This window comes from Cutaneotrichosporon cavernicola (genome assembly GCF_030864355.1).
Source record: "Cutaneotrichosporon cavernicola HIS019 DNA, chromosome: 4".
NCBI classification, from domain to species: domain Eukaryota; kingdom Fungi; phylum Basidiomycota; class Tremellomycetes; order Trichosporonales; family Trichosporonaceae; genus Cutaneotrichosporon; species Cutaneotrichosporon cavernicola.
The window spans coordinates 2,210,703-2,228,008 of NC_083396.1; the positions used below are offsets into that span (position 1 = coordinate 2,210,703).

Here is a 17,306-nt window from a genome sequence, read left to right on the forward strand (position 1 = left end):
AGGGCAAGATGAGTATGACCCATATGACCAAGAACGCATGGTCGCATGGTTGATCGACCACCTCGCCCTGGCCTCCCTCCCCTCCTCTCCTTCCCCACCCTCGTTGTCTAGGGCTTCTCACTCCCACCGTAGCGCACCCCACCACCCCACCAACCCACCACTCACCTGATCATCAGCTGTCTCTCTTCTCTTCTCTTCATCACCATCTCTCTCTCTCTCTTCCCTCTCCTTCACTCTTTAGATCCATATACCCTCCCTCCCCCCTCTCCCTTTCCCTCTCCCCCCTTCCTCCTCCTCCTCCTCCCCTCTTTACCCCTTCCCCCCTCTCTCCTTCCTCTCTTCCTTTACTTTCCGCCTCATTAATAGCTTGGTAAGTGCCCCATACCTAGCGCCCGCCACACGCTCACCCTCTCGCTTTTCCTTTGCCCATCCCATCTCGTCCTCTTCTCTTCACAGCCGCCACCATGGACAACAATCCCCTCCTGGCCATGCTCAAAGCAGCTGGCACCAACTCGGCCTCTCCCATCCCGCCTGCGGGCCCGATAGGGAGCACAGGCTCGAACGGCGGCTCCAACCTCTCTGCCTCGGCCGCTTCCCGCCCGCCACCCCCTGCATTTCAAGCCGTTAGCCTCGACGATCTGTTCAAGTCCATCTCCCAGCCACCGGGTGCGTTTACCAAGTCGACGCCCACGCCCCCCAGTGCCGCTCAGGCCAACCTCGCCACCTCACCGCCGGGCCAGCACAAAGCCAAGCTACTGGGCATGCTGTCACTGGGCGTCGGTGCTGGCTCGGCGCAGGACACGCCAGAGGTCAGCCGCCCCGCTTCTGGGCCCCAGACTCAGAACCGCGAGGAACAGCGCCGCGCCTCCCTCCTCGGCATGCTGCGCTCACCCCTACTGAACACGGCGCCCGCCCTTGACGAGCCCGTCATCACCCACCCAGCGCCCATTGCGCCCCTTCCTCGCTCCATTGTAAGCCCGCCACCCTTTACGAACACCATGAGCCCGCCCTCTGGCTCGGCTCCGGCCAAGTCGCCCTTCGACTTTGTCTCGCCTTTCGATGCGTTTGACAAGCCTGCTCCATCGCTGCCGCAGTCGGGCCAGGGTTCGGCGGCAGCACCTTCGCCCGTCCGCACTCCGAGCGCCAAATCAACTCCTGCTCCCTCGTCGCCGGTGAAGCGCGAGTACGCCATCCCCCAGGCTGCGGCCGCGGGCACGCCGGCGTCGCAGGATCAGGCAGCTCCGTCGCCGCCTGTCTCGAGAAAGGACTCGGCAGGCCCTTCGCTTGCTGCTCAACTTCTGCAGGACGCGGGAGGCAAGGGCCCCGTTACGCTCTTCCCTGGCGGCGTGACTATTGACATGGCCCAGCCCAACCTCGACGCCGTCGTCAATCACGCGGGCGTAGTGGCGGTGCAGCCGGCCACAATCATGAAAGCCGAGTCGGTCGCGTTCTCTCGCGGCCGCACAGTCGGCTCAGCTGGCGACTGGATAGCTTACACCCTCTCGCGCGGCCGCATCCGCCTTTTAAACATGAACACTGGCGCGCGCACACTCATCCAGATCGACACCACCGGCCCCTTTGTCGACCTCGCCGTCACTGACGGTGCTCTCGCTGTCGTCCTGGCTGACGGATCGGTCAACGCTTATCGCGTTCCGCACGCTTGGGTTCGGGACGACCCCGACTGCCCCCTCATCTTCAGCCTGCCATCCATTCAGCCCGGCTCTGTGCCTGCGGACAAGAGCCTCGGTGATATTAACCAGATCGAGTGGGTGCGGCGCGAGAACGAGTCGGCGGCCAACTGGCTGGCGATCGGTGGTACGGAGGGCGTGATCATCGTCAAGCCCGAGAACTGGGGCCAGCAATCCTCGCTCGTCAACGCGAGAGAGATGCTCACGAACCATCGGGTCCTCAAGGCTAGTGGGCTTGTGGTGCAGTTCTGCCTCAACGCCACGCATCAGGCTATTGCTCTCATCTCGTCCTCGGGCTACTTCTGCCTGTACTCTGTCGCCTCGCTCAACAAAGTTTGGCACCGCCAGTTGCCGTCGTCCAACACGGCCACGCCGCTGTCGTCTGTTCGGTTCTGCGAGGCGCACATTGTCGTCGGCAGGGCCAACGACACCATGTTTGATCTTGTTCAAATCACGTACGAGCTCGCGGTAATCTCCACCATCAAGTTTGATGCACCCGCGTCCCAGCTGTCGTTCGGCAACGCAGTCTACGACAGTGACAATGAGACGCTTTTCATTTCACAGTTTGCCCGCGGTTCCGTCTACGCATTCCGCTACAAGCTTAAGGGTACCCCACCCCTCCGCGGCGTCATTGGCACGGACGCGGTGCCCATTCTGGCCTTCGACTCCATGGCCGAGTTCCCTATTGAGCCGATCGTGTCCATGGTTCTCAGCCCCAACCGTCCTGGCTCACCGGCTTTCGTGTATGCCACGCGGCAGGGCATCAACAGGGCCCAGATCGACCTCCGCAGCCTTTCTCAGACTCGTCCGACTTTGACCCCCGCTGCGGCGGAGGCCAAGCCGATCGAGCAAAAGGCGGAGGAGAAGGATGAGCGGGCCAGCGTCGCAGACAAGGCCGACCTCCAGGACAGACCTGCTGACAATCGTCGCGTCCGCGGCCGAGCGGCGCAGGCTGATAAGCGCGCGCAAACGCCAACTACTGCTCGCAAGGAGCCCCAGCGCGCAGCTTCGCCTCTCAAGCCGGACGCGCCAGTGGCAGAGGATAAGGGTGCTGGTCCTGGCCTGACAGCCGACGAGCTCTTCCGGGCGCTCAAGAAGACCGAGGACAAGCTCGGCAACCAGTTCAAGCAGGCCATTCAGACCGAGTTTGGCGCTAGCAAGCGCGGGAGCGCAGATTTGTCCTCGAGCCTCTCATCGGCTGTCACGAACCACCTTCAGGCCAGCCTGCCGACGCTGATCGAGCAAGAAGTTCAGCGTGCCATCCCTGCCGCTGTGCAGAACGCCGTGCGCGAGCTGGTGCCTGGCGCGGTCCACCAGTCGCTCCAGAACATTGGGCGCGACGTCGAGCGCATCCTTGCACCAATCGTCCCACGTACTCTCAACACTGTTGTCCAGCCGGCCGTCGAGCGTGCCGTTCGCGAGGTCATCCAGCAGACAGTCGTCCCTGCCCTTGAGGCCGCCACGACTAATGTCTACAACCAGCTCGCTGAGGACTTGAAGACCGAGATGGTGCAGATCCGGAAGGACGTGGTCGCGGAGCAAGGCGATGCGCTGGCTGGTACCAACGACATGATCCACAACCTGTCGTCAATGGTCGAGTCGCTACAGCGCCAAGTTGCGGCGCTGTCGGCGCGCTCACCGCCGCCGGGCCCCGTGCCATCCTCGCTCGCGCGGTCGGTCTCGGTCAGGTCGCCACCTGTCTCACAGACGATGCAGATGATGCAGCCGGCTACGCCGATGATGCAGCAGCCGACACTGTACGACAAACAGCTCGAGGACGCGTTCCTTGCGGCTCTGAGCGCGCAGTCGGCGCCGGTGACGCTCAAACTCGTGTCGGACTACGCGTCGCGCACCGAGCAAATCCTTCCCCCGCGTCCAGGCCGTAGTCCCGTCTCGCAAGCAGTGCTCTTGACTCTGGCCCACCGCGTGAGTCTGCGTTTGGTTTTTCCTGCTGACCCCAGCTCTCCTCTGCTCTTGCCAACGTCGCGCCGCAGGACCATATGTTCGCGACAGTCGCGACGTGGCTTCACCGTGCTGTGGATCAGCTCGACTCGACGGACCCCGACATCAGGGTGTACCTCCCGCGCGTGGCGAGCGTGGTGACGCAGGAGCTCAACCAGCGCATCAGCCAGCTGAGCTATCTCTCGGACCAGTATTCGCGCGCGCACATCAGCATGCTGCGGCAGGTGATTGACGAGCTGATGGCGAAGCTTTGATGGCTCAAGTCGAGAGCAGATGTCAATTTGTAGGGGAGATATTGTAGACCGCTGCGGCGGCTGTGCATAGCAGAGTAATGAATTTCGTGTCGCGTCAGTGTAAAAGGGGTGATGACGCTATGCTGATGTCATGACATTTGCCGATCGGCGCACCTCACACTGCCATCTCATCACTGTCACATCACTTGCGCGGCTGTTTGTCTCTCACTCTCACTCTCACTCCACTCTCACTTTCACTCTCACTCTCTCTCTCTCACTCTCACACTCACTCTCACTCTCTTTCATTCTCTACCAACCTCTCTAATCAATCAAGTATCGTAAATCGTAAACCTCTACACTCCTTGCTATCATGTACGGCGCATCTGCTGGATCGACCAAGAACCGGCGCGCCGCCCGCTTCGGTGCCTTCCAACCAACCCTGCGGCCGCCTGTAATCCACCGGCGTCCGAGGGACGACGCAGAGGCGCAAAGGTGGGTAAATGCCATCTCATCTCAAACGGCTGTTGCTAGCTTGTTCACTCTACATACCTGTCTCCCTACTCGCTTGGTGGTTGAATTTCTGGGCTGATGGCAGGCTATACAACCACGTACGGACAGGTATGTCGCTCGTCCACCCCCCTTCTCTTCGCCTCGTTTCGCCTCGCCTCCCCTTCTCTTCGCCTCGTTTCGCCTCGCTCAGTCTAGCTCACCGCAGTCGCATTCTACCTCGACGCAGCGCCCGTGCTGTCTGACCTCGGACTGCCGTTCCGCGCCGGCCTCGACGATATCATATCGCTCGTGCCGCTTTATGGCGACCTGGTGTCTGGTATCATGCAGCTGTACCAGGTTTGGCTGGCTTGGATCTTTGGCGTCCCTGTTGCCGTGTGTGTGCGCATGGTGAGTGCGGGTGGACGACGTTGTCAGTGTGGTCTCACCTCTGCCCCTCCCTTCCTATGCCCCTCCCCTCCTCTGCCCCCCACCTGCCCCTCCCCTCTCCTCCTCTGCCCCCCACCTGCCCCTCCCCTCTCCTCCTCTACCCCTACCCCCTCCCTACCCCCTCCCTACCCCCTCCCTACCCCCTCCCTACCCCCTCCCTACCCCCTCCCTACTCCCCCCCCCCCCCCCCCCCCCCGCTCACACAGATCATCAACGTCCTCCTCGACATCGTGGTCGGCATCATCCCGATAATCGGCGACATCCTCGACAACCTCTGGAAGGCCAACCTGCGCAACCTCGCCCTCCTCGAGGACTGGCTCCTCACAGCGCCAGAGTACCACATCCTCCTCATGCCTGACAGCAACACATACCTTCCCGAGCCGCGCAAGCCAGGAGGACGCTGGAACGCGTGGTTCGGCCCCACTGGCAAACGCGAGGCCGAGGACGAGCGTGAGCGCGAGCGAACGACGGGCAAGGTGCGGCGTACACGCCGAATGGCGCGTGATGAGGGCGAGTACGCCTTTGGCAGGGCGCCGAACGGGACGGCGCCAGACGTCGCACCGGAGCCTCTTGACTAGGTCCCCGTCACTACTAGATTAGACACAAGATGCATTACGTTTACCAAATCATCCGACGGGCCGACGAAAATACTCCCGCTCGCGACTGACTTTGATGTCAACAAAGCCAAAACAACACCTCTGTTATCGCCATATCCCATCTTCATCTCCCATCTCACTATCCAACATGACAATCCTAGTCCACCCCACCTCACTATCCCTCCTCAACCCTCCGACCCACCTCTCCCTCCCCTCCCGTTTCCCCCCCTCTCCCCCGCGCTCGGCCGCCTCCCAAAATGGCAACACATTCATCTGGGCCGGCCCAACTGTCTGGGAATACGACGGCCGCGGCCGCCGCGTAGGCGAACTGACACTCCCATCTGCGCCAACTCAGATTGCCCCGTTTTCAAGAGGCGTCGCAGCAGCTTTGGCGGGAGAAGTACGGATCTTCCGCCGGGCAGGGAATGGAGCTGCACGATGGGCACTGGCACATACGCTCCAGGTTGGGGGTGTTACGGCAATGAGTGCGGGAGAAGGAGTGCTCGTCGTTTGTGCGATGGAGGTTATGGCTTTCGCAACTGAGAGTGGGGTGCGCCTTGATCTGCCCGACGTCGAGGTTGAGATGGTACGTTCAACGACGACGACCGACATGACAATCCTCTGCCCCGTGCAGTCACTTTCCCACCACATGCTCCCCGTCCATCCTCTCCCCCCTCCCTCCTTAACCTCTCCCCCGCTCACCCCAGCCCGTCCGCACCCTCACCGTCGTCGATACTCCCATGCCGTCCTTCCTGATTCCCACGCCGACTGGCCTGGCAAAAGTTGACCTCACCGGCAGCGTCTCAGCCCTCCCCCTCCCTCTTCCAGGCATCACGGACGTGGCGGTGTGCGGCGAAACCATCGCGGCCGTCGGCGGGGAGATGCTCGCGCTCGACAGCGACATCATCGAGCTTGGGAAAGAAGCGGCAGGCGTGGCATTCCTCAATCCTTCTACTGTGTCCGTGTGGACGACGGAAGGCGGCCTCCTCCTTGTCGATGTCGAGAGCCGCGATGTGGCGACGACAGAACACAAGCGCGTGCTCGCCATCCACCCTTGTTCTGTGAGTTGTTTAAAAAAATCCTGCTAATCCAGATTGTGAAGGCGAGATCGCGGGCTGCGTCTCAACGCGTCCTCGCCGAACGAACCAACGTCCCTAAGAAAGTTGGGTTTGACAAGCGGACCGTGAGCGCACCCGATCCCCCCTCTGTGGCTAGTACCGCCCGGATTCGGCCTGCCAACCTTTCCCAAGACCCAGACCAGACAATCAGCACTGTAGCCCCTACCCCTCTCTCGGCCAAGGAACGCACACACTCGCGGGGCGGATCACTCAACTTTGTCAAAGAGGAGGACGATTCGTCTACCCCCTCCCCGACCTCTGAGGAATGGCAGGGAGGGCCAGGATGGGACGTCGTCGAGGAGCTCCGACGCGAGATCGGCAACCTCCAGATGGACATGCTGCGCATGGGCCGAGGTCTGAAGGTGAGCAATCGGGAGAAGGAGCTGACTCGAGAACGAGATCCGTGTGGCTATAGCGCCGCTGGTGGATGAGCTGCGGGCTAGTCGCGAGACGATTGCCGCGCAGCAGGCTGAGATTGAGCGCTTGCGGCGGGGTTATTAGGGAGAACAGACATGTAATGTATACATAATGCTATTGTGAGGCTGCGGGGTACGGGTGGCTGCGGGGTACGGGTGGCTGCGGGGTACGGGTGGTCATGCTGGGTATCGTCAGAGATGTGGAGGTTCGAGGCCGAAGCAAAGTCGCAAAGGCGCAAAGAGCACACATGGAGAATTGTACTTGGGTGGCTATTGATGGGAGCTCGTCGCCAAGGATTCTACCATCAGCGCTGCCCAAACTCGGCAAACTCACAAATATACCCAATGCGCTCCTGTGCAGTCATGGCGGCGCGCCGCCGCCGGCGCTCCTCCACAGCCTGGTCGGCCGCCGCCACCGGTGCATTCTGGTTGGTGTTGTTATGATTGGTACGCGACGCGCGAGACCTTGACGACGCATTGTGCTCGCGATCGCGATCCTTACGCCGCCCATGCGTCCCACCACTCGTGGTGGGCTTGCCACTGGCCTGGACGCCGGCCTGGGCCTGGACCTTTGCAGCCTCGCGCTGCCGCTCCAACTCGTCCTGCAGCGCCTTGACGTCTGCGGGCCGCAGGCGGATCGATGTGGGGTTCAGTCGGATCATGCGTTGTGACGAGGTGAAATGAGGACGGTGACGGTGTGATGTTTGTTTTCTGTAGTTGGGAGTGGAGTGGGGCAGTCCGGAACCAATTGGCCACGTGAGCAAGGAACAATCACAGCTTGGTGCCTGGACACCGCGGCGCAGCAATCTCCGCCACCAACGATTAGAACTTTGCTTGTAAGTTGACAAGACACTCTACCTCACCTCATCACTCTCAATCCTACCTGCCATAATGGAGATTGTCGGAAAAGTCGCTGAGGGGCTGCAGAACTTCCGGGTGAGTTGGTGGAGGAGGAGTGTGGAGGAAGCAAAGCGGAGGAAACAAGGAGAGACGCTGTACACCTCGGACCAAGCTGACAACAGGAGAACCGGTTGTCGGGCCTCAAGCCGCCGCAGGAGTTTGTGAGTCTTCCAACGGGAGAGAGCGTGGCTCTGACATGCCAACATGTCCGCCATGCCCCGGCATCTCCAGCCTTGCGCTGCTTTGCGCACACCCGCTCACATCAGTTCGACCACCGCCAGCTCTCGCGCCCGCGGGACATGAACGAGGCGACGCACCGGGTGACCTACAACACGCGTAACTTTAGCGGCAACTACTTGCTCATTGTCGTGATTCTCGCTCTGTGGGCTCTGTGAGTGGCTCCTTGCCTCGAGGACAACTTGATGGCAGCTGACACCAGCCTCACTAACCCGCTCCTCCTCATCGTCATTGGCCTGTTTGCAGGTGGCTTTGCGGCCATCAACAAGTTTGGTGAGTGGTAGTTCTAGCCCCGGCTCGCTTGTGTATGATAGAGCCGGATTCTGTCTTGAGAGACAAGAACCCTTGGCCCACTCGCCACCTCGCTGCCCTCACACTAACGCACAGGCGCGGACCCCGTCACTGTCGGCAACCAGGTCATCACTCAGAAGACGCTGTACATTGCCCTTTTTGTCATCGGCATCCCGCTCCTCATCATCGCCGACCCATTCAGCTTCTTCTTCTGGCTCATTGGCTCAAGCGCGATCCTCATCCTCGCCCACGCGGTCCTCATGGAGCCCGGAGTCGAGAGCGAGTACTCGTCTGTCGAGCAGGTGTAAAGTCACCTGGCGATCGCACCAATCTCCTTATAATACATCTCTAGATGCATCCGTAAATCTAAGTAATGGCCTGTACACGTCGCGGCGTCACGTCCTTCAAGCGCGGGAAGCCTCCCATCCCGTCTGGACGGGGCCGCATCACCACCTGCCGCTGCGAGTAGCTAATGTTGCCCATGAGCAGCCCTTGGTCAATCAGGCTGGATAAGACACAGATGACGTCCTCGAGAACGAGGTCTTGTTCGAGCTCGCCTGATCCAGCAAATGCAGTCCGTGCAGCCTCCTCAAACACCCACGTCGGGCATCGGTTGCGTGGCGCACTGGGCTCGGCGTCGTAGTAGGCCTTCAATCTGGTGTCAGCTTTGTCGCCACAAGAAAGCTCACGCGTGGCGGAAGAGGTTGCGCCATACCAGAATCTCGCCCCGTTCAAAGAGGAGGAGCCAGATATTCTGCGCCCGCAACCATTGCCTATGCTGTTGGACGAGTGCGCGCCATCGGGCAACGTCGCCATTGCGGAAAGCTTGGACAAGGGCCGCAAACACGGCGAGGTCGTACTCTTCCAATACTCCAGGAGCTGGAAGGGACCCCGTGAGTAGCGCAGCGGGGATGAGTTTGATGAGGATGGATCTGGGTCAGCGGCATCCTTGGACAGACTTACCGCCGTTGCTGCCATCCATCCGGGCAAACACTCCACGCCTTATCGAGCCAGCCTCTTGCGAGCCGAAAATCGAGGAGGACAATGCCTAGCCTCCCGCGCCAATAATAGCTCTCGGCGAGCACGCCCGCTGGGACGCCGCGAGTGATACGCACTTGTTCGGACGGAGATAGGTTGCTCAACGTCTTGGCCAGTTCCGTTGCCTGCGTGTGTAATCGACGCACACTGTATATCCTAAATAGGAGGTTGGCGAGTGGCCACAACGCGCCCGAGGGGGAATATTGCGATTCAGACTCTTGAGACCATTCACTAATCGGGGCGGCCACGACTTGCATCGATCGTTCGAGGGCTTGTCGAGCCGTATCTCTAATACTGCGCGGGGACGAGGGGTCGCGCATCGGAGCTGTGCTGTGTGAAGCCGCGATATCGGAGAGTTGGACGATTCTTCTACACACCCCCATCACTAGGGGGGTTAGGAAAGCATAGTTGTCTTGGTAGAGTTTGTGTACATGTCTGGGTGAGCTGGGTTTTGAGAGAGACGCACGAATGGATAGAGAGCATGTTCTTCAAGGCCGCGTACATCTCGGCCTCGTTTTCTGCCGGCCGATCCCTCACGAATATCAGAACGGTCGAGAGAATAGAGGCAATGGGCCACTTGATATCTTGTGGCAGTCCAGCAATGTTCAGGCTGCGCATGATTGCTTTAGGTGACAGTTGGGTGTCGGGATCTTGCACGGCCTGGTGTAGAAGCCAGAACAAGGGATGTGATTCGGAAAGCGGGATGGTGTCGGCTAGGTTGTCGCCGTGACCCACGGCAAATGCCATGGCAACTGTACTGTAGAATGTTGCGAGCATGTCGGCCATGGTGGGTGAGGATGAGAGAGAGTGTTGACAAAACAAATGTCGATTGGATTACATCTCTTGTTTCAAGTGGAGGTGTCCGGTGGAGGCCTCCACCAAGACCAAGACCAAGCTCCCCATCTCTTCCTCCAAAGAGATGGTTCTCTTCATCAGTCTTATCCACAACTTTGTACAATGTCCGACACCCAGCTCAATGTCCTTATTGCCCACTACCTCGCCTCACACGCCCCCCAAGCACTCCACCCCTTCCTAGCAGCAAGCGACACCCCTCTTCCCGACCTATCCAACCCCCCCAACCCCGACCTGCTAACGTTGGTCACCGACGCGCGAGCAGCTGAACTCGCCGCCAAGCTCCAACACACCCACCTCGCCCCTGTCGCAGACCTCAAATCTCTCCTATCCGAACCCCTTCCCCAAAACGACAAGTTGACTCGAGTTGCGCGGACATTCGACCATATTTCAGATGGAAACCTCACCGCCGTGGCCGTATCCAACCTCCCTCGCCGGTCATTCAATACTGCTACTGCGGAATACGAAACCCGGCAAGAGAAAAGTATCGTCGTGGGGGGGGCGGATCGGGCCGTTCGTGTGGTCGACTGGAACTCGGGCGAGATTGTCCAGATGATGACTTTCAAGGCGCCCGTTCTGTGTCTAGCGATACATCCCACCAACCCACGCTATATTGTTAGTGGGGCCATGGACGGAACCCTCTCTCTTTCCGATACGATCACCCATTCTACCCTCCAGACATTTAGTGGGGCCAAGTTTGTCGTTCGCGTAGCCTTCTCATCTGATGGACGATACCTCGCATCGGCGAGCTATGATAAGAGCGTGAGCGTGTACGAAGCGGTTGGGGCAGCGCACCACGCGCGTACAGGTAACGACGACGCCGACGCGTGGTTGCATGCCCTGGACTCTGGGGACGATGCCGACGCTGCCGCCGAGCCCGAGCTGCGATACCAACTCCGACACAGAGTCGAGACCGAGAGTAACCCCGAAGCCCTCCTCTTCCACCCCGCCTCTACGTGGTTGATGTACACGCAACGCGCGAGTCCGGCACTGCATTACCTCTCCCTTGGGGATTGGGAGACTCGCTCAAAGAGCTTCAACGTCCACGCCCTCGACAATCATGTTTCGTTTGCCGTGCTGGACCTCGCTCTCCATCCTTCTGGGCGGATCATTGGGGCAATTACAGGCGACCATGCTGGTCCTGGCGCGGAGAGGGTTTTGCTCTACGGCGTCGAACCAGATGAAACTGAGCGCCTTGCTTGTCTTTGGACTCGGAGTGAACCGGACGCATTCGTGCTCCCCCGCCTCGCTTTCTTGCCCTCTGGTCGCGGGATCATCACTACCAGCGCCAGCGGCGAACTTACCCTCCTCACCCTACAGGGCGAAGTGCGGAGTAAGCTCAAGGTCCATGCTGCTAGGGAGGGTGTCACCGGCACGAGCGATGTCGTGCGCGACCTTGCCGTTGCTACCCATGGAGAAGGAGGTTGGGAGGTCGTGAGCGTCGGGTACGACCGTACCATCAAGATGACACTTGGGCGTGAGTAAGTAGATTGTTAGACTATGTATGTCCGTACATCCTTGCGGTTTCAATCATCCTTCATCTACTCCGACCGCGCTATCGCGGCGACTAGGGTATTACTCATATTTGGGCGCCACACTCTCCAATCCGCCTCAAGCGTCGATGAGGTTGTCCTCCTCCTTGGTCGCCTTCTTGCCCGACGTCTCCTTGGCCTTGCGGCTGTAGAACTCGGCAAGAATCTTGGGCGAGATACGGTTGAGCGACTCCTTGGGGAAGATACGGAGAAGGTCCCACGCAATGTCGAGCGACTCAAAGATCGTGCGGCTCTCGTACGCACCCTGGCCCACAAACTCATGCTCGAAGCGGTCGAGGAACTCGAGCGCTAGCTTGTCGTCGGCACTGAGCGCTTCCTCACCGACGACAGCCTTCATCGACGCCGCGTCCTTGCCGACAGCGTACTTGGCGTACAGCTGGTTCGAGACGTCACCGTGGTCCTTGCGCGTAAGCTTATCGCCAATGGCGCTCTTCATGAGACGCGAGAGCGAGGGGAGCACGTTGATAGGGGGGTAGATCTGGCGGTTGTGCAGCTGACGGTCGACGAAGATCTGGCCCTCGGTAATGTAGCCCGTCAGGTCGGGAATGGGGTGGGTGATGTCGTCGTTGGGCATGGTCAGGATGGGCACCTGCGTGATCGAGCCGTTGCGGCCCTCGACACGACCAGCACGCTCGTAGATCGTCGACAAGTCAGTGTACAGGTAACCGGGGTAACCACGGCGACCGGGGACCTCCTCACGAGCAGCCGAGACCTCACGCAGCGCGTCGGCGTACGACGACATGTCCGTCATGACGACGAGCACGTGCTTCTCAAGCTGGTACGCAAAGTACTCGGCGGTCGTGAGAGCGAGACGCGGTGTAATAATACGCTCGATGGTCGGGTCGGACGCGAGGTTGACGAACAGGGTCGAGTTCGAGATGGCGCCCGACTCGGCAAAGTCCTGCATGAAGAAGCGCGCAGTCTCCATGTTGACACCCATAGCAGCAAACACGATCGAGAAGTTGTCCTCGTGGCCGTCATGCACACTCTTGGTCGCTCCCGGACGCTTGACGAGACCGGCCTGGCGACAGATCTGAGCCGCAATCTCGTTGTGCGGCAGACCTTTGGTCAGCACAGTGCAAGCGCACGGCCGTGCGAAGGGTTACTCACCGGCGGCGGAGAAGATGGGAATCTTCTGGCCACGCGCAATCGAGTTCATCGTGTCAATGGTCGAGATACCCGTCTGGATCATCTCCTCGGGGTAGATACGTGAGTAGGGGTTGATGGGGGAGCCTGATGTCAGTGCCGCTGGCATGTATACACACCGTTGATGTCGAGGTAGTCCTCGGCCCAAACACGCGGTCCCTTGTCAATGGGGTTACCGGAACCGTTGAAGACACGACCCAGCATGTCCTCGGACACGCCGAGCTTCATCGAGCTGCCCGAGAACGAGACGCGGGTCGCGCTCGTGTCAACACCCGACGTGCCCTCGAACACCTGCACGATTGCCTTCTTGCCGCTGACCTCGAGCACCTGGCCGCCACGAACCGAGCCGTCGGGAAGGGTGAGTTGGACAATCTCGTTGTAAGATGGGAACTGGGGTTAGCGCGGCTCGAGTGCAGCGGGTGCGAGATGGAGATGGTAGGGTGGGCGCGAGGTTGATTGGCATTCCACCAGGGAGGAAGGTGCAACTTACCGAGACATTGTCGAGGACAACGAGGGGACTGCGGTTAGCTATCATAGAGTGGTCATACACACCCGTTGACGGCCGAGACGGTGCGGTAGTCTAGTGTCAGCTTGGAGCGATGAGGAGAGGTGTTAACTCACCGAGACGCGGATTGATGTTGAACTCGCGGACCGCGGCAGCCTACTGTTAGCTAGCCATATAGCGTATTACGCATTACGCACGGCGTTGATGTTGGCAAGCTCTGCGTCGCTGATGCGTGGGTCTGGCATGGCTTGGTGTTGTGGATGGAATGGGAACAAGTGCCGGTGGGTGAGTGTTGAGGTGGTGACGGCGGTGTGCAGGGTGGGGTGGGGAAGGGGGGAGGTGATACCCTGGGCCTTGATACCGACTGGTTGCGTCACACTCCATACATTCATCCGACCCAAAATGACACATCATGCCCACGTGCCTAGCTGATCGTCACTCCAGAGGTCGAGTAATATTACACTATGCTACAGTGGCTGGTTCACTACTGCACCTGCGCCGCCCATGGCAGCGGCCAGCAACGCCTCACATGCCTCACCCAACGCCGCAGTCATGCCCTCCTCGCCGTGTGGCGGGCGGATCAGCACCACACCAGAGCCGGGGTGAGCATCACCGTTCTCGACGTCGCCGCCTCTGAACACACCGACGTGCGCCTTGACGTATGCTGGATACACAATGTTGTCAAAGTACCCCGGTGGGTCTTCCCATACTATGCCAGCAGCAGCATCGTCGGCGTCTGGCGTAAGCTGGGTACGATAAATGGGCTAGCTAAAGCTCAAGCTCAAGCTCCACAGCCTAGGCATGTCAGTTTCAGCCAACTCACGCTGTAGCGCATACGACCGCTGATCCCTGCGCGCCCGCAACGTCTCCTTGGGCACGCAGAGCAAGAGCTTGACGTCGAGCGTGTCGGCGACGGCTTGGTCCCAGTATAGCACGAACCCATCAATCAGGATCCATTGTACGGCCCGTGTTTCGGCGAAACGTTCCCTCCACTTGGCAGCCACAGTCGCGTCGACGCCCACCTCGGTCTGTTTGTTCAGGTGGTCATTGCTAGTGTACTCGACTCGCCCCGTCTCTCGTACACGCTGCAAAGCACCCCGCAGACGAGGCCAATCTATACATGTTTCCGGATCATCCCAGTCCTGAACGCCGTGCTCGGGGTGCACGGGGATGTCCTTCTCTGGGGGGCAGAAGTCGTCCTGGTGCAACAAGATGGCGTCGGGGAGCAGACGGCAGAGATGTTTCGCTAGTAGAGTCTTGCCCGAACAGCTCGCACCGCTTCTGTCAGCTTGGTCACGGGTCGAAACCTACCCGATGCCAACAAGGATGACTCGAGTGGTCATGTTGTTGTTGAGAGTATGGTGTATGCGTGGGTCTGAGGGTAGAGGGTTGACTCGATGATGGAATGGTCACGTGGTCGATTGGGCCCCCTCCATGAAATCTGTCGAAATCACAATCTCTCGCTCGGCATTCTTTATTACCTCTCCACTTGATCCTCCTTTCTCTCTAGTCGCCACGACCTCATCGCCGCCATTCAGCACCTAGGCAGGCTCCTTCGTCCCGCGCTCACATTCATCCCGCGCTCGACCCTTGTCACTTTCCCCACCCTTCCTTCCTTCCCGTCTCCCCGCACGTTCTCCACCACAATGTCCAACGCCGAAAAGTACGCGCTCGGCCCCGTCCCAGCCATCCCCGGCACCGACTATGCTCGTGTACCCGTCGACCAGTTCCGCGCCGCCGTGGCCAAGGTTGTCGCGGACGCGTGGGACGAGACCCCAGAGAAGATCTTTGCCGGTGTTGACATCGGCAAGAAGGGTGCCGACTTTGCTGTCGCGACCCCCCGCTTCAAGAAGGGCAAGCCCGACGAGTGGGTCAAGAAGGTCGTCGATGCTGTGAGTATACGCAACGAAATATGATGGAACGAGGTGGTTCTGGGGCCGAGATGGCTGACGTCCAGTTCAAGCCCGACAACTACCTCTCCGAGGTCAAGGCCCAGGGCCCCTTCCTCATGTTCACTGCCAAGTAGGTCTGCACGTGTCCCAAGGGCACACGCCCGTGGCGAATGCTCGCATGTATCACCACCGACATGCTTGCATTGCGGCATACCGGCGTTTAACCAGCTCGAGGCTAACCCTAGCCGCGCATCCTTCGCATACCACATCCTCAACACCATCTCCAAAATGTCGGCCGAGGCTGAGGCTAAGCCCGACTGCCAAACGCTCGCCTACGGCACGAACGAGGACGGCAAGGGCAAGCACATGCTGATCGACTTCTCGTCGCCCAACATCGCCAAGCCTTTCCACGCCGGGCACCTCCGGTCGACCATTATTGGCGCCGTCATTGCAAACCTACACGATGCCGCCGGGTGGAAGGTCACGCGCCTCAACTACCTCGGTGACTGGGGAACACAATACGGCTTGCTGTCTCTGGGCTTTGACCGCTACGGAGATGAGGAAGAATTGAAGAAGGACCCCATCAAGCACCTCTTCAAGGTGTACGTCAAGATCAACCAGGACAACGCGGCCGAGAAGGAGAAGTTCAACAATGGCGAAATCACGGACGCCAGCACTACGACGCACGCCCAAGCGCAGCGCATCTTCAAGTCGATGGAGGACGGCGACGAGGCTGCGCTCAAGCAGTGGCGCCGGTTCCGTGACCTGTCGATCGGCAAGCTTGACCAGACTTATGACACGCTCAACGTGCACTTTGACGTTTACTGGGGCGAGTCGCAGGTGTCGGACGACAGCATCCTCCGCGCGATCCGCGTGTGCCAGGAGAAGGGCCTGACGGTCGAGGAGGAGAACGGTGCACTGCTTGTTGACTTGAAGAAGTACAAGCTCGACCGTGCCATCATCCGCAAGGCGGACGGCACCTCGATCTACCTCACCCGTGACATTGGTGGCGCGTACGACAAGTACCAGAAGTACAAGTTTGACAAGCACATTTATGTCACGGCGCACCAGCAGGCGCTCCACTTCAAGCAGCTCTTCAAGACGGTCGAACTCATGGGCGAGGAGTACGCCGGCAAGCTGGAGCACGTCACCTTTGGCATGGTGCACGGCATGTCGACGCGTAAGGGCAACGTTGTGTTCTTAGACGACATCCTTCTCGACGCCAAGGACGCGATGCACGACGCCATGAAGTCGAACGAGGCCAAGTACGCGCAGGTTGAGGACCCCGAGGAGACGTCGGCGATCATTGGCGCCACCGCTGTCAAGATCCAGGACTTGTCGGGCAAGCGCTTGAACGACTACACGTTCAACATCAAGCGTTGCACCAGCTTTGAGGGTGACTTTGGACCGTTCATCCAGTACTCGCACGTCCGTCTGTGTTCGGTCCAGCGCAAGAACCCCAACGTCCACGTCGTCGAGACGGCCAACGACATTGACGTCTCGATCCTCTCCCAGCCCAAGATCCACGAGATCCTCTACCACCTCGCCCAGTACCCTGACGTCGTCAAGACGTCGCTCAAGTTCTCCGAGCCATCCACCATTGTCACCTGGTGCTTCAAGCTGTCGCACCTCGTCGGTTCGGCATGGGAGACCATCAAGGTCTCGGGCGCGTCCGAGGCGGAGGCCAAGGCTCGTCTCTTCCTCTTCATCCAGATCCGTCATGTCCTCGCATCGGCCATGCGCCTCCTCTCGCTCACGCCCATCGATCGCATGTAATGCTCGTAGCTAATAGACTGTGTCAGGATAAGCAGTATGCATTGCCCTGGGGTAGATGAGATGGGAGAGGTGGTGGGGTTGGAATCAAGCATAACAGCACAATTGGGACGGAACCAAAAGCCACGTGTAGGCTGTGAGGATAGTGGAGGGTCAAATAACCTCCGCTC

At 59.7% G+C, this 17,306-nt stretch overlaps 10 protein-coding genes across 10 annotated transcripts; 6 read left to right on the top strand and 4 right to left on the bottom strand.

Annotated features, from left to right (window-relative positions):
* Positions 1-464: 464 nt before the first annotated feature.
* CcaverHIS019_0408510 (uncharacterized protein) lies at positions 465-3,904 on the top strand (the record flags this gene model as incomplete). Its single annotated transcript, XM_060600731.1, has 2 exons — positions 465-3,614; positions 3,650-3,904. The coding sequence occupies 2 exons, from the start codon at positions 465-467 to the stop codon at positions 3,902-3,904; spliced, it is 3,405 nt and encodes a 1,134-aa protein (XP_060457296.1).
* A 349-nt stretch (positions 3,905-4,253) lies between these two features.
* Positions 4,254-5,397, top strand: CcaverHIS019_0408520 (uncharacterized protein; the record flags this gene model as incomplete). The annotated part of the gene is made up of 4 exons (XM_060600732.1): positions 4,254-4,375; positions 4,479-4,501; positions 4,599-4,780; positions 5,026-5,397. The coding sequence occupies 4 exons, from the start codon at positions 4,254-4,256 to the stop codon at positions 5,395-5,397; spliced, it is 699 nt and encodes a 232-aa protein (XP_060457297.1).
* A 535-nt stretch (positions 5,398-5,932) lies between these two features.
* CcaverHIS019_0408530 (uncharacterized protein) lies at positions 5,933-7,034 on the top strand (the record flags this gene model as incomplete). The annotated part of the gene is made up of 4 exons (XM_060600734.1): positions 5,933-6,001; positions 6,123-6,476; positions 6,509-6,895; positions 6,927-7,034. The coding sequence occupies 4 exons, from the start codon at positions 5,933-5,935 to the stop codon at positions 7,032-7,034; spliced, it is 918 nt and encodes a 305-aa protein (XP_060457298.1).
* A 220-nt stretch (positions 7,035-7,254) lies between these two features.
* Positions 7,255-7,611, bottom strand: CcaverHIS019_0408540 (uncharacterized protein; the record flags this gene model as incomplete). The annotated part of the gene is made up of 1 exon (XM_060600735.1): positions 7,255-7,611. One exon carries the CDS (start codon positions 7,609-7,611, stop codon positions 7,255-7,257), a length of 357 nt encoding a protein of 118 aa, XP_060457299.1.
* Positions 7,612-7,840: 229 nt separating this feature from the next.
* On the top strand, positions 7,841-8,685 carry YIP3 (uncharacterized protein; the record flags this gene model as incomplete). Its single annotated transcript, XM_060600736.1, has 5 exons — positions 7,841-7,885; positions 7,972-8,010; positions 8,116-8,240; positions 8,289-8,359; positions 8,474-8,685. 5 exons carry the CDS (start codon positions 7,841-7,843, stop codon positions 8,683-8,685), a joined length of 492 nt encoding a protein of 163 aa, XP_060457300.1.
* A 58-nt stretch (positions 8,686-8,743) lies between these two features.
* Positions 8,744-10,201, bottom strand: CcaverHIS019_0408560 (uncharacterized protein; the record flags this gene model as incomplete). The annotated part of the gene is made up of 3 exons (XM_060600737.1): positions 8,744-9,032; positions 9,067-9,309; positions 9,882-10,201. The coding sequence occupies 3 exons, from the start codon at positions 10,199-10,201 to the stop codon at positions 8,744-8,746; spliced, it is 852 nt and encodes a 283-aa protein (XP_060457301.1).
* Positions 10,202-10,372: 171 nt separating this feature from the next.
* CcaverHIS019_0408570 (uncharacterized protein) lies at positions 10,373-11,752 on the top strand (the record flags this gene model as incomplete). Its single annotated transcript, XM_060600738.1, has 1 exon — positions 10,373-11,752. The coding sequence occupies one exon, from the start codon at positions 10,373-10,375 to the stop codon at positions 11,750-11,752; it is 1,380 nt and encodes a 459-aa protein (XP_060457302.1).
* Positions 11,753-11,878: 126 nt separating this feature from the next.
* Positions 11,879-13,716, bottom strand: VMA2 (uncharacterized protein; the record flags this gene model as incomplete). Its single annotated transcript, XM_060600739.1, has 7 exons — positions 11,879-12,882; positions 12,931-13,053; positions 13,086-13,356; positions 13,457-13,484; positions 13,519-13,546; positions 13,588-13,627; positions 13,669-13,716. 7 exons carry the CDS (start codon positions 13,714-13,716, stop codon positions 11,879-11,881), a joined length of 1,542 nt encoding a protein of 513 aa, XP_060457303.1.
* Positions 13,717-13,938: 222 nt separating this feature from the next.
* NRK1 (uncharacterized protein) lies at positions 13,939-14,814 on the bottom strand (the record flags this gene model as incomplete). Its single annotated transcript, XM_060600740.1, has 3 exons — positions 13,939-14,207; positions 14,295-14,749; positions 14,783-14,814. The coding sequence occupies 3 exons, from the start codon at positions 14,812-14,814 to the stop codon at positions 13,939-13,941; spliced, it is 756 nt and encodes a 251-aa protein (XP_060457304.1).
* A 303-nt stretch (positions 14,815-15,117) lies between these two features.
* SYR1 (uncharacterized protein) lies at positions 15,118-17,139 on the top strand (the record flags this gene model as incomplete). The annotated part of the gene is made up of 3 exons (XM_060600741.1): positions 15,118-15,363; positions 15,429-15,493; positions 15,609-17,139. 3 exons carry the CDS (start codon positions 15,118-15,120, stop codon positions 17,137-17,139), a joined length of 1,842 nt encoding a protein of 613 aa, XP_060457305.1.
* Between the last annotated feature and the right edge of the window lie 167 nt (positions 17,140-17,306).